The sequence below is a fragment of the Staurois parvus genome, unplaced genomic scaffold (assembly GCF_062004578.1).
Source record: "Staurois parvus isolate SC_StPar_1 unplaced genomic scaffold, SC_StPar_1.0 ptg000418l, whole genome shotgun sequence".
Classification (NCBI taxonomy): Eukaryota; Metazoa; Chordata; class Amphibia; order Anura; family Ranidae; genus Staurois; species Staurois parvus.
In genome coordinates this window covers 1,283,776-1,298,705 of record NW_028318214.1, presented here as the reverse complement: position 1 = coordinate 1,298,705, position 14,930 = coordinate 1,283,776, and the positions used below count along the sequence as shown (strand labels likewise).

Sequence of the window (14,930 nt, the reverse complement as noted above, 5' to 3'; positions counted from 1 at the left end):
ACAGGTACTCATTAAAGACCAACTCCACCTTTTGCACTATGTTACACCCATATTTAAGACATTATGTGGGTGTTGTTCTCCCCACAGCCGCTGTCACTTTTGAAATTTGCATGACTGTGTGGGGCTCCGTTTGCACTGCTGCATCATTCATTCACAGACATCTGTGAATAATTGAACTACCAGTCTCATCTGCCACTGAAGCAGATGGACTTTAAGTTTTCACAATTGCAGTGATCGCTTTTTTTTTTTTGCACAGAGCAGCCTGGATCCTCCTCTTCTCGGGTCCCCTGGCCCCTCCCTCCTGTCGGGTGCCTGCACAGCAAGCAGCTTGCTATGGGGGTATCCGCTGCTCCGTGTGTCTATTCACAAACGGAACCGTGGCTTGGCCTTGCCCCCTATTGGCTGACTGGCTGTGATTGTTGCACACAGATGGTTTTTTACCTTTATGCTAAGAATGCAAGAAAGTAAAAAACCTTGAGCCTTTAGAAGCACTTTAAGGCCCTAAACCGCCAGGACAGTAAATAACCCCCAAAGTAGACAGTCAAAAGGTATTTAGTAAGACGCATTGCGAGTTTTTTGAAATTGTGATTTTTTTGGGAAAATTAAGAAATTCAATCAAATTTGCTTTTATTTATATATATATATATATATATATATATATATATATATATATATACACACACACACCTTGCACCATGTTAAACATTACAAGTTACTTTACAAGTGATGGAGGGGGGAGGGATGAAGTGATAAATTGTAAGGGGTCAGGTCCTCTTTAATTAGATGTCAGCAGGTCTCCATACCTGAGAGCATGACAGAAAATATATACATAGCAGCAGGAAACCAAGCTTTAACATGAGGCCAACATGCCACAGGTAGTTTGCTGCAAAGAAAAAAAAACAAAACAATATTTAATCATAGGCATGAACATTTCCTAGCTTCATAAAATATAAACATTAATTAACCCAAAATTGATATTTTTGTAATAGGAAGAACATACATCAGCCTATGTCTTCTTAGATTTCCTACCTTCTCCAAGCAGTGACTTTGCAGTCCAGTTCCCCCCTCCCAACCTCAACGTGTTACTCAGTAGCTCAGCCCCTCCAAGCAGTGACTCAGCGGCTCAGCTCCCCCCTCCCGGCAGTGACTCAGCAGCTCAGCTCCCCCCCTCCCGGCAGTGACTTAGCAGCTCAGCTCCCCCCCTCCCGGCAGTGACTCAGCAGCTCAGCTCCCCCCCCTCCCAGCAGTGACTCAGCAGCCCAGCTCCCCCCCCTCCCGGCAGTGACTCAGCAGCCCAGCTCCCCTCTCCCACCAGTGACTCAGCAGGTCAGCTCTTCTCTCCCAGCAGTGACTCAGCAGCTCAGCTCCCCCCCCTCCCGGCAGTGACTCAGCAGCCCAGCTCCCCTCTCCCACCAGTGACTCAGCAGGTCAGCTCTTCTCTCCCAGCAGTGACTCAGCAGCTCAGCTCCCCTCTCCCAGCAGTGACTCAGCAGCTCAGCTCTTCTCTCCCAGCAGTGACTCAGCAGCTCAGCTCTTCTCTCCCAGCAGTGACTCAGCAGCCCAGCTCCCCTCTCCCACTAGTGACTCGGCAGCCCAGCTCCCCTCTCCCACCAGTGACTCAGCAGCTCAGCTCCCCTCTCCCAGCAGTGACTCAGCAGCTCAGCTCCCCTCTCCCAGCAGTGACTCAGCAGCTCAGCTCTTCTCTCCCAGCAGTGACTCAGCAGCTAAGCTCCCTACCTTCTCCAAGCAGTGACTTTGCAGTCCAGTTCCCCCCTCCCAACCTCAATGTGTTACTCAGCAGCTCAGCCCCTCCCAGCAGTGACTCAGCAGCTCAGCTCCCCCCCTCCCGGCAGTGACTCAGCAGCTCAGCTCCCCCCCTCCCGGCAGTGACTCAGCAGCTCAGCTCCCCCCCTCCCGGCAGTGACTCAGTAGCCCAGCTCCCCCCCTCCCGGCAGTGACTCAGCAGCCCAGCTCCCCCCCTCCCAGCAGTGACTCAGCAGCCCAGCTCCCCTCTCCCAGCAGTGACTCAGCAGCTCAGCTCCCCTCTCCCAGCAGTGACTCAGCAGCTCAGCTCTTCTCTCCCAGCAGTGACTCAGCAGCTCAGCTCTTCTCTCCCAGCAGTGACTCAGCAGCTCAGCTCTTCTCTCCCAGCAGTGACTCAGCAGCTAAGCTCCCTACCTTCTCCAAGCAGTGACTTTGCAGTCCAGTTCCCCCCTCCCAACCTCAATGTGTTACTCAGCAGCTCAGCCCCTCCAAGCAGTGACTCAGCAGCTCAGCTCACCCCTCCCAGCAGTGACTCAGCATCTCAGCCCAGGCCCCTACATGCAGTAACTAGACTCTAATTTACATGATGTAGAAGTAAGTTTATAATGATGATCAGATTTAAATATTACCGTTTGCCTTCTTTTGGGTGATCTGTGGCCACAGTGCCATTGACGCGTAAATCACCATGAACCAGAAGGTGACGAGAGGAACAAAATAGTAGAACTGGTATGGCCGGTCCATCACTATACAGAGGACCACCACCAGGAAGTTGAGGCGGAACAGGACCTGTATGGAGACATATTGGAATGTGAAAGGACTGCACAACCATCACTGCATGCACTGGAATCTGAGGTGGTAACAAACCCATCATCCTGAACCTTCTGTGCCCGGCAAGATTTATACAAAACACTTATTTTATACAAAATATTGGATGAAAATATTCTTTGCATGCAGCAGAGTTGAACCACTTGCCCTCTGGAAGATTTAACCCCCTTCATGACCAGGCGAATTTTTTTGCCATTTGGCACTGCGTTATTTTAACAATTGCAACACTGTACACAGATGAAATTTACAATCAATTTTAACACAAATTAAAAAATAAATACATTTTTACACACACTTTTCCCCCCCTAATTTCTGCTATAGAACACATCCAATAAAAAGAATAAAAAAACAAAATCTAATTTTTTCATAAATTTAGACCAAAATGTATTCTGCTACATATTTTTGGTAAAAAAAAAAAATCCTAATAAAGTGTATATTAGTCGGTTTGCGTGACAATCATGGCGTCTACAAACTGTGGTATAGAAACTGAATTTTTTATTTACTTTCATACTAGTAATGGCAGTGATCAGCGACGTATAGTGGGACTGTGACAGCACGGCGGGCAAACTGACACTGACACTTTTTGGGAACTAACTGGCACTGACATTTCCAGTAACACTAATTCAGGGATTAGTGCTAATGATATACACCGATGCTGTACTAATAAAACTGGCTGGGAAGCGGTTAACATCTGGGGCAATCAAAGGGTTAATGTGTGTATCTAACAGTGCTTGGTGCATTCACTGTTTTTGCTCAGAGATGTGCCGGTTTTGACTCCTGGCTTTGCAGGTAAACAAAAACCAGCACATCTCCGCTGACAGGACAGAGCTCTGTGTTGTTTACATTCACAAAGCTCTGTCCTGTCTTCCTCTTCACTGATCAGCGGGTCTCGGCTTGCAATCACTGGCCGGGACCCGCTGATTGACTTGTGCTGTGACCAATCACAACACAGCCGGGGCACTGGGCGCACACCCCCTACCCAGAAGAGTCAGATCATGACAGCAAGTGGTTAAAGTGGTTTTAAAGGTTCAACGCTTTTTACCTTTATGCATGAATGTAAAAAACAAAAACAAACATTCTGTGTGCAGCAGCCCTCCCTAAAACTTACCTGAGCCTGATCCCAAACAGCGGCTCTCCCGAGTCTCTTCCTCATTGGCTGAGACAGCAGTAGCCATTGTCTCCCACTACTGTTAATCACAGCCAGTGGGCCATTGAGGAGAGAAAGGGGTGGTACTGTGCTGTGCTCCATGTGTGAATGGATACACAGAGCAGTGGCTCAGGAGCGAGTCTGCTCGGGTGCCCCCATAGCAATCTGCTTGCTATGGGGGCAATAGACAGAAGGAGGGGTCAGAGGCGCCAGCGAGGGACCTGAGAACAGGAGGATCGGGGCTGCTCTATGCAAAACCATTACACAGAGTAGGTAAGTGTGACATGTTTATTTTTAAACCAATAAAAAAAAAAATATCACTTTAAAAGACCTGAGTACCTGAGGCACACAGAATTCTGTTGCCCTTTATTTTAGAGTTCCTCTTTAGGCTCGGCACATACCTGAGCAACACGGTAGAGTCCAAAGTCCCCCTTTAGCCAGAAGTAGGAGAAGTGCCCATAGCCCGTCTGAAACAAATAAGCAGCGACCAGGACCCGGACATGCATGTACACTGGTAAAAACTGGAGGGAAGATAAAGGGACAGAATATCTAAATGTAGAGGACAAATAATGACAGAATCAGAACATCCTTTATCAGGCTTAAAGCTAAAGTTCTACTGCTTCTGCTACTAAATACTCCTTTATTTTTTAAACTACAACCTTTCCATTTTTATTACACAAATTTTTTTCAGATCCAGTGAAATTATCTCTGCGTCTCTGTGCTTCTCTATGAACAGCTCAGTGGCTAAATGGTTAGCACTTCCGCCTGGCAGTACTATGGTCGTTGGTTCGAATCCCAACCACGGCACCACCAGCCTGGAGTTTGCATGTTCTCCCTGTGCCTGCGTGGGATTCCTCCAGATACTCTGGTTTCCTCCCACACTCCAAAGACATGCTGGTAGGTTAATTGGCTCCTGTCTAAATTGTCCCTAGTATGTGTATGTATGAATGTGAGTTAGGGACCTTAGATTGTATGCCCCTTGAGGGTTAGGGACTGATGTGAATGTACAATATATATGTAAAGCGCTGTGTAAATTGATGGCTCTATAGAAGTACCTGAAATAAATAAATAAAATAAAATGTGATGCAGGTAGATCATGGCTGGTGGAAGGGGCCAGCAAAGTGCTGTACACAGCTTCCTAAAAACATCCCAGCACCCTGCCTCAGTACTCCTCTGCAGAGGCCTCAGCCTTGATGTAAGTTGTGGGAAGGCTTTTGGGGGAAGTTATGAAAATATCAAAACATCTTGATCAGGGGCGGACTGACAACTCATGGGGCCCCCGGGCAATAGGGGATTATGGGGCCCCTGTGTCCTTGCCCAAACTCAAAAAAGCCTATGAAAAAGGTACCAGGGGCATCTCATGGGGCCCCCTACTGACCCCGGGCCCTCGGGCAGTGCCCGAGTTTCCAAATGGTCAGCCCGCCCCTGATCTTGATGGATGGCTGTCAGTCTGGAGGAGTGGGCGTTCTTAGGCAGGCTGTATTTGCATGCAGACCATCCTTAGTAACACCCACATGTGATGGTGAGCCTCCATGATTGAAAGAACTGAAGTCCAATGAATTGAAAGAGCCAGGGTCAGGATGGGGAGGAAAGTGGTAGATGATGCTGGACATCAAGGTGGGCTTTATCTGACTTGCCTCTAATGCACATGGTGAGAAGCTCACAGTGTGCAGTGAAATCAGAGTAAGCCATTTCAGTCCAGGAGAGGAGGCTGTACTGTGCAAGACTGAAGGGAAGGCTGGAGGTTACATTTTAACAACTACATCTCAATGTTAGGTTACATTTTTTTTAGTTTGGTGACGGCCCCTCTTTAAAGTGGTAATAACCCCAAAAGCAAACATTTAGTATATTGCAGATTACCGATTCATAGATGTGATGGCTGCATTAGTTTTCTTTTTTAGGCTTTCTTTCTTCTATTTTCATCTGGTCATCTGGCCAGCAGGTCTGTTTTCCAAAAGAACAAGTTCTCTTGTAGTTACATGGATGAGACCAGCCATTTACCACTGGCAGGGGTGCTTACAGTAATCAGCTTTTATTTATGTAAAACCTTTATCCCCAAAAAAAACTGATTATAAAATGTGAGCTGGCGTTTGGCTTCAATTTGTTAGTGTATTTAAATCTGCTATTACATCTCTCTCCTCCCCCTAGGCTGGCAATGCTGCTGTGCCTCTTGTGCTCCTTCATCCAGAGTGAGGGCACTCTAATAAAGGAGGTGTGTTACTGGCCAGATCAACAAGTGAAAGGCTAAAAAAAAAAAAAAAAAAACAACTAATGCAGCCACCACATCTAATGATTGGTAAGCTGCAACATATTTTTGGTTTTGATTATAATACTGCCTTAAAGCAGAACTCCGGGAATATTTTCCCCCCTATGCAGTGGGGCTGTGTCCACACTGCAAGAGTTAACTGCTCGTTCTTGTCTAGGGGAGAAGAGAGCCGTGATATACTCACCTAATCCTCCGATCCTTCCAGTGCAAAATCAGTTCCTACCGCTCCTGCGCACTCTAGCAGTCTTGTGCGATGGAATGTTCCTGACGTCATGATGCCCATAGACTGGCTCTGGACGTAAGGGCGGCAGGAACACCACTGGACGTGGGGGTGTGCGGTTTTCGGAAGCATCAGGTGAGTATAGGCTCTGTGGGCACCCCTAGACTAAACAAGCAGTTAACCCATGCAGTGCAGGAACAGCCCACTGCATGGGGAAAAACATTTTTTTTCCCCAGGAGTTCTGCATTAAGGTATTGGTGGTGGCCACTAGTGCGCCTAATGACGTCACAGCTGATCATACTTACAGAGCTGGCTCCGGAGATATGGTAGATGAGGATCACAAGCTGCATCCAACCCTTCCACTCATCGGTCTGTTCTCTGTTCAGTAGCTTCGTCTGCAACGACACAACCGTCATTGTTAGTGATAGGAACAGCTCACAATACACATTGAGATTAAAGTAGAACTCCGGCTTTAATTCTGAATGCAGTAGACCTTGGTTAAGTTCTTTGCCATGTTGGGGCTCAGTTTTAATGGTTTTGGGTGGTAGAAAGGTGCAGTATCTGGATTGTCAGGTGCAGTGTCAGGGAGGTTCATAGTTCGAGGTGCAGAGTACTGGGTGGTAGAAAGGTGCAGTATCTGGACTGCCGGGTGCACTGATAATGGTGCTGGGGGGGCAGAAAGGTGCAGAATCAGGATTGCTGGGGTAGGGAAGTAGGAAGGCTCACAGTCAGGGTACCATGTCAGAGGTGCTGGGGGTTTCAGTGTTAGTAGTGCTAGAGGGCAGAAAGGTGCAAATGCTGGATGGTTGGGGTGCAGTGTAAGGGTTGCTAGAAAGCAGTTCACAGTCAGAGGTGCAGTGTTAGGAGTATTGGGGGGAAAAAAGGTGATGTGTCTGGGGGTTTTGGGGTGCTAGAAAGCAGGGAGGTTCATAGTCAAGGGTACAGTTAGGAGTACTGGGGGGGGGGGAAAGGTGTTGTGTCTGGGGTTTTGGGGTGCTAGGAAATAGGGAGGTTCACAGTCGGGGGTGCCATGTCAGGGGTGCTGTGGGGGAACAGTGTTAGTGATGCTGGCTGGCAGAAAGGTTTGTCGGGGTGCAGAGTCAGGGTTGCTAGGAAGCAGGAAGGCTCACAGTCAGGGTACTATGTCAGAGGTGCTGGAGGGTGCAGAGTTGGTAGTGTTAGGGGGAAGAAAGGTGCAAAATCTGGATAATTGCAGTGCAGTAAGGGTTGCTAGAAAGCATGGAGGTTAGTGATGATGGGGGGCACGAAGATGCAGATTCTGGATTGTTGGGGTGCAGTGTCAGGGTTTCTAGGAGGCAGGAAAAAAGGTGGATGTGTCTGGAGTTTTGGGGTGCTAGGAAGCAGGGAGGTTCACAGTCAGGGGTGCAGTTAGTACTGGGGGGCAAAAAGGTGATGTGTCTGGGGTTTTGGGGAGCTAGGAAGCAGGGAGGTTCACAGTCGGGGGTGCTGTGTCAGGGTTGCTAGAAAGTAGGAAGATTCACAGTTGGGGTTCTGTGTTAGTAGTGCTGTGGCGGCAGAAAGGTGCAGAATCTGATTGTTGAATCTGGATTGTCGGAGGTGCAGTGTCAGGGTTGCTAGGAAGCAGGGAGGTTCACAGTTGGGGTGCCATGTTAGTAGTGGTGTGGGAGCAGAAAGGTGCAGAATCTGATTGTCGAATCTGGATTGTCGAGGTGCTGTGTCAGGGTTGCTAGGAAGCAGGGAGAATCAAAGTTGGGGTGGCATGTCAGTAGTGCTGTGGGGGAAGAAAGGTGCAGAATCTGGATTGTTGAAGTGCAGTGTCAGGGTTGCTAGGAAGCAGGGAGGTTCACAGTTGGGGTGCCATGTTAGTAGTGCTGTGGGGGTAGAAAGGTGCAGAATCTGAATTGTCAAAGTGCAGTGTCAGGGTTGCTAGGAAGCAGGGAGGTTCACAGTCAGAGGTGCAGTATGTGAGTACTGGGGGGCAGAAAAGATGCAGTGTTGCTAGGAAGCAGGGAGGTTTGCAGTCGGGGTGCCATGTTAGTAGTGCTGTGGCGGCAGAAAAGGTGCAGAATCTGGATTGTCGAAGTGCAGTGTCAGGGTTGCAGTGTGTGAGTACTGGGGGGCAGAAAAGGTGCAGTGTCAGGGGTGCTGGATAGCAGAAAAATGCAATGTCAGGGTGCAGAGTGCCACAGTTCTCCATAGGCCTAATGTAAAAGCTGTCTACTGTAAAGCCTGCAGGGAGGTTTTTCCTGGCATGATGCAAGACCCTGGACCCCATCAATCACTGATCTAAGAGATGAGTTAGCATGGGGAGGGGGTCATTAGGAATAAAGTGTTCCTACAGCCAAATTGTTGTTTTTGTTTTTTTTTATATATTTTGGATAAGAGTTGGAAAGGGTTAGATCCTCTGCCGGGTATTACTGCTATCTGGAGCTCCAACATGTTACTGCTAGTGAACGAAAGCATCATATACGCAATTTTTTTTATTTTTCACATAGTTCCACTTTAAGGTATGGTCATACATGTAAAGCCAATCACCACACACATTGTGCAGGCATGTTCCACTGTTGTGGTGCATTACTGCATCTTGGTGCTGCTGAATAATGGCAATTTATCTTGATACACAGTGCTTTAGCACGCTAAATTGTATTTACTTAGTGTTTACATTTACTAAATAAGTTATAAAAGTAAATTATCTGCTAAAGTACCTACAAGAGTACTTGAAATCTAAGAACTCGGCTTGCAGTTAGAGCATAAAAACAGAACAATGACCCCGGAGGAGTGGTGCGGTGGCGGGCGTTGTCTGCTTCTTGAACCTTGTATGTCTTCAATAAAGGAGACGGTTTAACCGCCGACGTCAGTCCTCACCAGTGACCATCAATCAGTGTGAGATCACTAACCGTCTGTTAAAGTGTAACGACAACTAACAACTAAATCATACTATTCTGTTCTGGGACAAACATGACGCTTTCCCTGCACAACTTTAAAAGCTACTTCCACCTTTCTGACCATGTCCAACACGGCCTCGTCATTCATTCACAAAGGAGGTCTGTGAATGAAAAAACTACAAGTCCCATCTGTCACTGCAGCAGAGGGACTGTAGAGCTAGGACATCAACACACTTGTAGCCCACTGATAACTCCTCCAGCTCTGTAGCTGAAGGTCCACAAGGCGGTGGCGTGAACCAGCCAAGCTGAAGTTAAAGCAGAGCTCCACCCAAAAGGGGAAGTTCCACTTTATGGACTGCTCCCCCGTTCCCCATTAAGCATTGGCACCTTTGGGGGCGAGGGGGAGCGGGTACTCAAATTTGACAGGTACCTGCTCCCACTTCCGGTCCAATCGCCTAGGCGACCGGAAGGTGTCCTTCCTCCCTGTAGTCTTTTGGGACACGTGACAGGTCCCAGAAGACTACAGGACCATTCATGAAGCACAGCACTACTCGCACATGCGCAGTGGGTACCCGGCTGTGAAGCCGCAAGCTATCACAGCTGGGTGCCCACACTGAAGATGCCGGCCTCCTGGAATACAGGACGGCCGGTGAAACGGGCTGCGGGGGACACACCACGGGACAGGTAAGTGGCTGTCTTTTAAAAATCAGCAGCTACAGTTTTGGTAGCTGCTGACTTATTTTTTGACAGCGTGAGTGGAACTCCGCTTTAAAGCATTTTGCCTGGTCAAGCAAAAGGACTGTGCTAGAATAGCCACCCAACAGTTCTACCGCACCTGGTGTGACTCTACCACTTGCCCTCCAGGAGGTTTTACCCCCTTCATAACCAGGTAATTTTTTGCTATTCAGCACTGCCCTGCTTTAACTGACAATTCTAACAATTGTACGGTCATGCAACAGCGTGTGCAAATTAAGTTTATATCATTTCTTCCACACAAATAGAGCTTTCTTTTGGTGTATTTGATCACCACTGTTTTTTTATTTCTTATTATATAAACAAAAAAAGAAAACATTTTAAATGAAAAAATAATTGTTATTTTTTTTACTTTAACAATGCTACAAACCATATCCAATAAAATGTTAAAGGAAAAAAAAAAAATCTAATTTCTTCAGGAATTCAAGAAAATATATATCCTATGTGTCCATGCACACAGACTTTTAGTAGCTTTTAGTAGCAGTAACGTTTACCAGCCAGGAAAAAAAAAAACCCAGTGCCAGTGCATCCAGGAGCAGTAGCGTTTTGGCAGAAAAAACACTTGGCGTGCCTAAACGCGCCTTAATCGATCTATACGCTAAGCACGTTTAGCGCTTGAGCATTAATTAATTTCAATTGCCAGAATAAATGATCATTCTGGCCAATGAAATGAAGTTTTTCCCAAGTGCTTGTACACACACCTAAACGCTTGTAGAAGCATTCGATACTTTTACAAGTTCCAGGCGTTTTTTTCTGCACAAACGCTGCTGTCAGGAGAGTTTCTTTAACGTCCTCTGTGCATGAAGCCTTAATAAGTATAAATTATTTGGTTTGCATGAAAGTTATAGCCTCTAAAAACCATGGTATATACAATGGAATTTAAATTTTATTTTTTTTTAATACTAGTAATAGCAGTAATCAGCGACTTATAGTGGGACTGTGATAACGTGGCGGGCAATCTGACACTGACACTAGCAGGAGGGGGGTACACTAAATGACTCATAGTGACACTAATATAGTGATCAGTGCTAATGCTACACACGGTCACTGTACTAATGACACTGGCTGGGAAGGGGTTAACATCTAGGGGCGATCAGGGGGTTACCGGTGAGCCCAACAATGTGTAATATGTGCTGCTGTTACGAACAGATTTTGTTTATTTCCCTGCTTTGCAGGGAATGCAAAAACAGAAAGATAGCCTGTCAATGTACGGAGCTCTGAGTTGTTTACCAACACAGAGCTCTCTTCCATGAATCACAGAGCTGATCAGTGGGTCCTGGCGGCCATTCATTGGCCGGGACCCGCTGATCGCCTTGTGCTGTAACAAATCACAGCACAGCTGAGGTGGCATGCGCACGCCCTACCCGGGCGTGATCACATGCCATAGTAAAATGTACGTGAGGTGGTCGCTAAGCGGTTAAAGTGTATGTAAACTAACACTGAACTGTTATTTGCACCCTTCTGGTCTAATACACACCCTGCTGAATCATACCTATAGATCTGCAATCAGCAAAGCTCATACTCTCTCCCGAGTGGAGAGCTCTACTTCCAGCAGGGGGCGTGCCAGACCTCTGCGTAAAGACCACCTCTTCTACACGGAGAGCAAGGGTCCCACTCTGCAGCATACAGGCAGTGGACAAGTTTTTCCTACTTGGCTGCAGCTGCTTTAAATAAAATGACGAGATTTTGGACATCTTTTGTTTTCATGTACCTGGAATGTGTTTAATTGGTGTAAACTAGACGTTGAGTTGGGTTTACTTCTTACGTCAGATATACCAGTTATTACATAGCAGAGGCTTCAATTTGCAGTCACAGACTCCCATCAACCCATGTCCTGACAACACTAGCACACATGTGATACCTCTTTTGTACTTTCGTTGTAGAAAACTCCCAGCACGAGGATATAGATGATGGGGATGAAAAAGGAAGAGTGGGTATAAAACTTGTTCTCCTTCATGTACAGGTTTGCTCGGTCACAGAAGTAGAAGTAAGCCATGATCAGGCCGAGTTTGCAGAAGGAGAACAGAGCGACTTCTAGGGTTGAGGCCGCAGGGGTGGCTGTAGCTGGCTTCTTCTCCTCCCCGCTCTCTATGTCTGTACACATCTTGCTTCTCCGATGCTTGCTCCGCTGGATGACAGTGATCGCCACATAGGCCGCAATAGACAGCGTGAAGAAACAAGCCGCCAACTTCTGTATGATGGTGAGGGGGGGAGTGGGCTGGCAGCAGGAGCCATCGACGGGCTTTTTTATCCTGTTGCAGTAGGCATTCATCAGGATCATGGCATTCTGGAACAAAGAATCATTGTATAATTATCTATTCGAAGTCTTTGGTAAAGCACGTGTCACAGTCCTTGTGGTCTCCATAGAAAGCTAGTGTCAGGAATGGACTTGCCAATAACGGTGGGACTCACCTGCCTTGTGGGCTGCAGTACCAGGGCTGGCCAGCGGGTGCTCTCAGCAATCAGAGACTCACCCCTGCAGTCAGCCAAAACACCTGAAGCTGATTGCAGGGGTTGTATTTAAGGAATGGCCAGACTCACAGTCAGGGCCTTGGTGTGTGTTTTTCCATGGGCCCCTGTATCTTGTAACCTGCGTTCCTGTTTCTGCCTGACTTGTTGCCGACCTGCCTGATCCTGACCTCTGCTGACTTCTCCTGTTTGATCCCTGGCTTGTGACCCTGACCATTCTCTCCGCCTGCTCCTCCTGTACCTACCTGCCCGATAGTTATCGACCCGGCCTGCCTGACTACGTTGTGCTCTATATGTGTATGTACCTGTGTATCTATATCAGTTTAGGTTTGGGTTTGTTTCACCTTGTTGTATGTATTTGTGTTAGCTTGGGGTTTGGTGCACTGCGTTTATGTTTGTATTGTTAGTCTATATCTGAAGCCTACGTTTCCCTGTGTCAGTCCACACACTTCTGGTCACACCCGCATCCCTGACAGCTAGATTATATTGTACTTGTTTTAATTGCAGAATTTAGCACCATTTGCTGCCTAATAATGGTTAATGGCAGGTTTCAATTACGAATATTTAAAAAAAAAAATCATATACTTATACGACATAAAAAGGTGAAATATATATTTCAAGCTTTTATAAATATGCTCCTTCAGGTATCTGTGTATGAAAATAAAATATTGCAACAAATGTTAAAATATCAGATACTATTAACCATTTCCATACCGGGCACTTTTACCCTTTCCTGCCCAGGCCAGTTTTCAGCGCTCTCACACTTTGAATGACAATTGCGCGGTCATACAACACTGTACCCAAACTAAAATTTTAGCATTTTCTTCACACAACTAGAGCTTTCTTTTGGTGGTATTTAATCACCGCTGGGGTTTTTATTTTTTGCTAAATTAACAAAAAAAGACCGAAAATGTAAAAAAAACACGTTTTTCTTTGTTTCTGTTATAAAAGTTTGCAAATAAATAATTGTTCTTCATAAATTTAGGCCGAGATGTATTCTGCTACATGTCTTTGGTGAAAATAACCCAAATTAGGATGTATTATTTAGTTTGTAGGAAAGTTATAGAGTTCACAAACTATGGTATAGATCTGAATATTGATCAATCCTGAAGTACTGACAGCCAATCTAATTTCTTGAGGTCCAGGAATGTTAGAATAGTACAGATATCCCCCAAATTACCCCTTTTTGCAAAGTAGACAGTCTGACGTACTTCATAAGAGGCATGGAGAGTTTTTTGAAGTTGTATTTTTTTTTGTCATAATTTTTTGGACAATTAAAAAAAATTATTTTCACAATTTTTTTTTTTTTTTTACACACTGTCACCAGTGCATTACAGCGTCATCATATAACTGGCATGGCGGTGATCAGGGACACTGACTGGTGACCGTATAAAAAAAAAAAAATATTTTTTTTTTTTATTTTTCTTATTCTTTTTAAATTTTTTACTACATTTTTTTTCTTTTTTTTTCTTAAGATTTTCATATTTCACTTTGACCAAAGTAGTACAATGTTATCATAGTAATAGTCATACCTTATATGGCGTGTGGGAGGCGGTTAATAGCAAAACGTCCAAAATATGTTTTTTTTCCTCGAAATTGTCACTTTTTTTTGTTTTTGCGCAAAAAAAAAACAAAAAAAAAAAACAACAAACGCACAGGTGATTAAAAACCACCAAAAGAAAGCTCAATTCGTGGGGAAAGAAAAAGACGTAAATTTCTTTCGGGTGCAGCGTTACATGACCGCGCAACTGTCAATTAAAGTGACACAGCGCCGTATCGCAAAAAATGGCCTGGTCAGGAAGAGGGGAGGGGGGGGGGGGGGGGATTGGGGGGAAATCCTCAGGAGGGCAAGTGGTTAATAACTGCTCTAATTAAATTTAACCCATTTCTCCCTTTTTGCCACTAACTTATATGAACAAACAGAAACACAGCTGTGATACTTACCTTTCAAAAGCTTTTCTCATCTATAAGGTATGGCAGACTATTTAATGGTGGTGGCAGGTGTGTGCGTGCAGAGCCATGGATCAGCTGATTAGCCAAAGGCTCCCACCATCTTACTAAACACAGATGGGGACTATAAACCTACTGTACAGAGACAGAAACTCTATTGTACAGAGACAGGTCCTCACCATCCTTCTACTGAACAAAGACAGGGACTACTATAACTACTGTACAGACACGTCCTCAACATCCTTCTACAGAACACAGGGACTCATTAACTACTGTACAGAGACAGGTCCTCACCAACCCTCTACTAAACAAAGGTAGAGATGCACTATAACATTTTGTACATAGACAGGTCCTCACCACCCTTCTACAGAACACAGGTAGGGACTCACCAACTCTACAGTACAGAGACAGGTCCTTGCTATCCTTCTACTGAACACAGGTAGGGAATCACTACTGTACAGAGATATGTCCTTACTATCCTTCAACTGAACACAGGTAGGGAATCACTACTGTACAGAGATATGTCCTTACTATCCTTCTACTGAATACAGGTAGGGACTCAATATAAATCTACTGTAAATAGCCATGTCCTCAACATCCTTCTACATAACACAAGCAGGAACTCACTATAACTCTACTGTTCAGAGACAGGTCCTCACCATCCTTCTA

General features: G+C 45.8%; 1 protein-coding gene across 1 annotated transcript in view; it reads right to left on the bottom strand.

Moving 5' to 3' along the window:
* CASD1 (CAS1 domain sialic acid O acetyltransferase 1) overlaps nt 1-14,930 on the bottom strand; it is a 74,648-nt gene that overhangs the window by 20,196 nt on the left and 39,522 nt on the right. The window contains exons 9-13 of the mRNA XM_089687135.1: nt 11,704-12,129; nt 6,528-6,617; nt 4,138-4,257; nt 2,394-2,550; nt 804-883 (exon numbers count right to left, since the gene is read on the bottom strand). Of these exons, the coding sequence (XP_089543261.1) occupies nt 804-883; nt 2,394-2,550; nt 4,138-4,257; nt 6,528-6,617; nt 11,704-12,129 (873 nt within the window). The remainder of the gene's footprint in view (nt 1-803; nt 884-2,393; nt 2,551-4,137; nt 4,258-6,527; nt 6,618-11,703; nt 12,130-14,930) is intronic.